Below are 6671 nucleotides of genomic sequence, written 5' to 3'. Positions count from 1 at the left end.
AATCCCACATAGCATAGACATTCAAATGGTCAAACAAAAATGGAGTATATTACACCAACAAACACTTTTGTTAGCATTGTATCTCTCTACCAAAAACCTGACCATCTGGTTGTTTGATTATTTTTTTAAGAAAACATTTGAACTGAGTGCCACAATCAGAAATTAAGGACTCAACAACCATTGTTTATAAATATGAATGAAAAATTCACAGTGAATATAGTAAAATGTGGCACAGAAATGTAAACTAATGAAAACTTCAGTTGCACCTATTTACGTGACTCCATATAATCAAATATTACATTCTCTCATATGCATAATGTAGTAATTATTGAAAGACACATACTACACACAAAAAGTTTTTCACAGACAGTCTGAGCACAAAAAAATGCTCTTTTATAGTATATTCTCATCCTGAACATCCATCTTTCATTTGAGAACTTGGAATACAAAATAATTGAACTGAAAAACATGCAGTATCGCACTAACTGGCATGAAAGTTCATTGCAGTTAAGAACATAGAACTAAGGTACTAATACTTCATAAAAGGTTCCTGGTTGCACAGCAGTTTCTTGCTGAAAGGTCACAAATTTAGTGGAAGAAATGTATGGAATATGATAAACATACATAAATTATTGCACAAACTGAAAAGAGTAGGCACACTCTTTGGTGCTGGAGTTCAGGATGTTTTTTGGTATGTACACACTGGACAGCAGCAGTCACTAAATGGACTCACAGCACAAATATGATCAGTAAAATTTACTGTACGTTTTCATTTTTCTTTGGAACTGAGTAATTTTCTGCAATACACAATGGTAATGTAATTACACCACTGTCGACAAAGGAAGGTAAGTGTTGATTTCGTTCCAAGGTTCCACTGCTTGTTCTTGGAGGGGAAGTTTCTGGTGATATATTTGGAATCATGTTGGCTGTTGCTTTTGGAGGAACTGGTGGTGGTGTAGGAAATGACTGGGTGCGAGGTGATAGAACTGGTGGTGAAATGTTCACCTCACCAAAATGTGTTGGCAATACAAAGTCTTCATATGGCATATTGTTAAAATTGTTGGTTGGAGTGGTGCGGGACATTGGAAACTCTGAGTACCCAGAATCACGCAGGTCATGCCCATCACTACTGCTTTCAGTTTCAGCATCAGCATTAATATCCATAGCTGAATCTATGCTGCCTACAATTGATGAACCCTGTAATCATAAAGAAAAAACAAGATATTTCAGAAATTATTTTGCAAGTGGTTAGCACTGAGGCACACTAGGAAATATCTCTACATATAGGTTTATAGCTCTCAGTTCACTTTATATTACAGGTCTGCACACAGGAACATTTATAATATAATTTGTTCTTGCAGTTTTCGATCACAGATACAAGTGACATAATGTTGATTTTTCAGATCAGGTTAGAAGATTTTATATATAATTATTACTTGTTACTTGTGAGAGGGAATAGCTATATGCTGAAACTTCTATACTGATCTGAAAAATCACTAACTGAATTTTCACATCAGCCATCAATGAAGTGTCATAATGCTACAACTGTTTGGGAATGGTGAAGTATTTATGAAGAATACCAAATACTGGAATGGTATGTCATAATGCTAATGCACAAACACTACTGTTCATGAAAATTGCAACACCAAGAAGGAGACATGTTATTACAATGATATTTATTCCACTGATTACGGACATGACAATATATAAATTATTAGAATTGCAGAACTATACAAGTGCCTTGACTGTTAGAATTCACTGTAGTGAGAAAGCTGCAGTGCTACAAACAGAGTCTTTAGATGTCATGGAATGGGCTGAAAGAGAATCTGGATATATTACTGAAAAACATACTGTCATATGGGTATTAGGCATGCCTATAAAACATCAACACTGTCCACAGGAAAAACAGAATGAACAAGGTGCTGAACAACCATACCCCAGACTAGTTTGATGGGAAACCTGTCAGGTACATGTGCAGGACAGGGAAGCAGACGTACATGTCTTTCTTCAAAGAAGGCCTTCACATTCCTCACCACATGTTACCAGGCTTTGTCCTGTTAAAATATGATAAGTGTAGCTGGTTTTAGGAGGGGCAATGCCTCAGGCTCTAAGGCTTCCCTGATGTAGTGTTTGTAGTTCAGATTTCCCTCAATATGTAGGAGACAAGATTTCATGTTATAGGTAATGGCATTCCAAAACCATCACACTTGCCATTTGTCCACTATGCTACTTAACAATGCTGTCTGCCCCACTGTGTTCACTGTGGTAGAAAGAAACACATACACAGCCATCACTACATTCTGCCACTCAGCATGGCAGTAAAGGCATTCCGTCATTGCAGTCCAAAGCAGTGTTGTTGACAAAGCTGTTCTGTCAGTTACAGCCATGTGAACTAGATAGCAGTTGCCCCTCATTATTGTCACATTGTGTAGTTCAGTACCCACTCACCACAGAGTGTGATCTTCTTCTATCCACTAGTTCCACACACCCATCACTGTCATATCAACATGCCTTGTATGGGCCACAATGTCAGAGTATGATAAACCTGTTTCCCAGGGGCCAAACATTCTGTCTTACTCAAACCCACTCATACACTGCTATTGCATTCTTTGACAGTGATGAAGCATACTGGCATTCACTTTCAAATTTCCACTTTCTTTGACAGCTTTGCACCAACTGGACAAGGCATAATCACTGACCTGTCTGAACACACAAAAATGGGCACTGCTAGGCCTATGTACACACCATCTCTCTGCAATCTTAATAACTTATTATGATTCCACTGTTGTACACATCCTCCAACTTTGAAGTGGTTCAGACCATTAATTCAGAGCACTGTAATAGTCACAAACAGTAGCATACATTTGTTTTACTTTTGCACCAACATTTAGAGCTTTCTCAATCACTGCAGATACACCGGGTGATCAAAAAGCCAGTATAAATTTGAAAACTTAGTAAACCACGGAATAATGTAGATAGAGAGGTAAAAATTGACACAGATGCTTGGAATGACATGGGACTTTATTAGAAAAAAAAAAAGTTCACAAAATGTCCGACAGATGGTGCTGGACAGCAAAATGTCAGTGACTGCACATGACAATCATGTATAAAAGGAGCTGTAATGAGAGAGAGAATCAGATGCGCCAGCAGTCACAGCATGTTGATGTTATCTGAAAAGGTGCTTTTAGTGAAGCTGTATTATCAGAATGGGGAATGTGCTAGTTCAGCATTACGATCCTATCGCCATAGGAAGGGGATTCGAACGGGTAAAGGTACGTTGACAAATGCAGATGTGGCGAGAATGATTTCGAAGTTTGAAGCCACGGGTAGTTTAGACGATAGACCCTGTAGTGGCCAACCGAGCACAAGGCATAATGCTGCTGAGACAGTTCAGGAAGAAATGGAGACTGTAGCGGGTTCGTCTATGCACGGAGACTTGTGCAGTCACATGTCGCACCGGCATTCCATACACTACTGTTTGGTTGGCACTTAGGCGTACTATCTGATGCTATCTGTACAAAATCCATCTTCATCATGAACTGTTACTTGGCGATTTAGTGAAGCAGAGGGCAATTGCGGTGTGGGCGTTTCAAAAGATGGCGGAAGGTGATGATTGGTTGAGTAACGTGTTGTGGGCCGATGAAGCTCATTTCACGCTCCGAGGGTCTGTCAACACCCACAACTGCAGAATTTGGGCTACCAAAAATCCTAAAACTGTCGTGGAAACTCCATTGCACAATGAGAAAGCCACAGTATGGGTTGGATTTACCACATCTACCATTATCGGGCCTTCTTTCTTCGAGGAAATGCGTGATTCTTGTTTTGTAACTGCTACCGTGACAGGTGAGAGATACGCCAATATGTTACAGAATCGCATCATCCCCAGCCTGGCTGATAAACACCTGCTGGAACGTACGATGTTTATGCAGGATGGCACTCCACCCCATATTGCTAGATGCGTGAAAGATCTCTTGTGCGCATCGTTTCGTGATGATCGTGTGCTCAGCCACCACTTTCATCAGGCTTGGCCTCCCAGCTCTCCAAACCTCAGTCTGTGCGATTATTGGCTTTGGGGTTACCTGAAGTCGCAAGTGTATCGTGATCGACTGACATCTCTAGGGATGCTGAAAGACAACATCCGACGCCAATGCTCACCATAACTCCGGACATGCTTTACAGTGCTGTTCACAACATTATTCCTTGACTACAGCTATTGTGGAGGAATGGTGATGGACATATTGAGCTTTTCCTGTAAAAAACATCTCTTTGCTTTGTCTTACTTTCTTATGCTAATTATTGCTATTCTGATCGGATGAAGCACCATCTGTCAGACATTTTTTGAACTTTTGTATATTCCAAGAATGTGTGTCAATTTGTACCTCTCTATCAACATTATTCCATGATTTATTCAGTTTTCAAATTTATACTGACTTTTTGATCACCTGGTATTTTTCAAGGCCTCTGCTATCATTTTTCTCACAGTATCAACATTTGTTTATCAATGTTGTTTCAAGTGAAATAAATGGCATGCGGCACCACAGCCTGATGCAAGTGTTTTAATTGGATGCCACTTCAGCAACTTGCATGTCCTGTTTCAAGTGTATGAAATATCTTCAATGGACAGCCATCTTTCCAATAGTTTAACTGCAATTTTTCCTCTAAGGAACCTCCAAAAAATACAAATTCAACATTCAAACCTCTTTTATAATTGCACAAAATCGTGACAACCAATTTGAAATCTCAGACTGTAGGTTAAATGTACAATATGTGCTTTAATAGTACACATATATTATATAATGACAGTCATATTTTTGTTTAGATTTGTTTCTTAGATAATTAGTTATTTTCATGTACCATAGGTTACTTGCATGATAGGGTGTATGGAACAAGGCAATTTACAGATTGTTAACATAAATTGTATTTCAATATGGCTATGTATTGACCATTTGCAGATGAGTTCATGTACCAGATAAGAATATTTAGTTTAGTAACATGTGTGTGTATGGAATACATTTGTCCCAATTAATTTGAAATTTATAGGTAAATTTTTTTTCTGTATGATAGGAACTGCTCAGAAAGAATTTCTTTAACTTCACTATCTATCAGGAATGTAACATTATTTGCCTTTTTGTTATGTGTAGCACGAGACATCTGTTTGCTATATGATTAATTCTGTTTTGGCATAGTTAATAACTTTCGTAAGAGCCTCTACACTGTCAAATTCAGTTCTCTTGCAGCTTGTACCTTACATTTTACACAGTATGTCTAGCCAGATCTGAAATATTTTCAGCATGTAATACATGGCTTCTGGACTGAAGGACATTCTCTTAAGACTGTAGTATGACATTTAACCATGATATTTCTCTCAAATTTTTTCCACACACAGTGCAACCCTGCAGAATTGTTTTGATATATGTGTCATATTTATGCAAGCGATCTCTACTTTTAGTTTTAAACTGTGTGGAGTTATATTATAAGATCTTTATCCTGTGATGCAGTGCAGTAAGATCTTCACTATTATAAAATAATAAAATCTCAATCTTCTCTTAAGACTTCAGGGGAAAATGGTCCTATAGAGTGTTCCCACTGCATTATTACTGACTGAATATGTTTTCTTTTGTTTCATTGACACTGCTCAGTTACATCACTTATTATATTCTGCATACATTATTTAGCTTGTTGCAGTGCTCTGTTCAGGTACCTGACAATTGAAAATGAAGCAGTGTTAGTGTCAAGAGTAAGTGTAAACCTAAATGAGACCACCAAAGCTAAAGCTGTGCAATAGCCTACTGCATTCTCTTATGACATATCTCTTCAGATTCTTGCAAGAATCTGTTTCCATAATAGTAAATCATCTGATTCAACTTTTAATCTGAGCAGTTAGTTTACAGATAGGCATTTAGTGGTCAGTCCATGCCAAAAAAGAAAAGAAACCATAATGTTTGGACACGGCATTAGTTGTGTCCTGCTTGACACAGTCACATCATTTAAACATCTGTGTATAATGTTGCGAAATGATATGAAATGGAACAAGAATGTGAGGATTGTGATAGGGAAGGCAAATGGTTGCCTTCAATTTCTTGGGAGAATTTTAGGAAAGTGTGATTCATCTGTAAAGGTGACTACATATAGGATGCTAGAGTAACCTATTCTTGAGTACTGCTTGAGTGTGTGTGATCCGCACCAGGTTGGATTGAAAAAAGACATTGAAGTAGTTCAGAGTTGAGCTGCTAGATTTGTTGTGGTAGGTTTGATTAGCATGCAAGTGTTACAGATATGCTTTGGGAACTCAAGTGAGAATCCCTGGAGGGAAGAAGACATTTATTTTGAAGAACACTACTGAGAAAGTTTAGAGAACTGGCATTTGAAGCTGACTGCAGAATGATCCTACTGTCATCAACATACATTTTGTGTAGGGACCACGAAGACAAGATACAAGAAATTAGGCTAATATGGGGGGCTATAGATAGTCATTTTTTCCCTTGCTCTATCTGCAAGTGGAACAGGAAAGAAAATGATTAGTAGTGGTACAGGATACCCTCCACCAAGCACTGTGCAGAGGCTTGAGGAGTATGTATGTATATGCAGATGTAGATGTAGAAATGTGTTTGACGTACTAGTACTACTGATGCCTCCTTTGTTGGCAACGTTTTACAATGCTGAGTTTTCAT

The 6671-nt window shown here is 38.3% G+C and overlaps 1 protein-coding gene across 1 annotated transcript in view; it reads right to left on the bottom strand.

The window, feature by feature from the left end:
- Window positions 1–341: 341 nt before the first annotated feature.
- LOC124555196 (dedicator of cytokinesis protein 3) overlaps window positions 342–6671 on the bottom strand; it is a 448693-nt gene continuing 442363 nt past the window's right edge. The window contains exon 33 of the mRNA XM_047129040.1: window positions 342–1197. Coding sequence (XP_046984996.1) covers window positions 757–1197 — 441 coding nt within the window. The 3' untranslated portion in view covers window positions 342–756. The remainder of the gene's footprint in view (window positions 1198–6671) is intronic.

The sequence above is a fragment of the Schistocerca americana genome, chromosome X, assembly GCF_021461395.2.
Source record: "Schistocerca americana isolate TAMUIC-IGC-003095 chromosome X, iqSchAmer2.1, whole genome shotgun sequence".
NCBI classification, from domain to species: domain Eukaryota; kingdom Metazoa; phylum Arthropoda; class Insecta; order Orthoptera; family Acrididae; genus Schistocerca; species Schistocerca americana.
The sequence above is the reverse complement of the archived record's forward strand: the minus strand, read 5'-3'. Positions and strand labels throughout refer to the sequence as shown.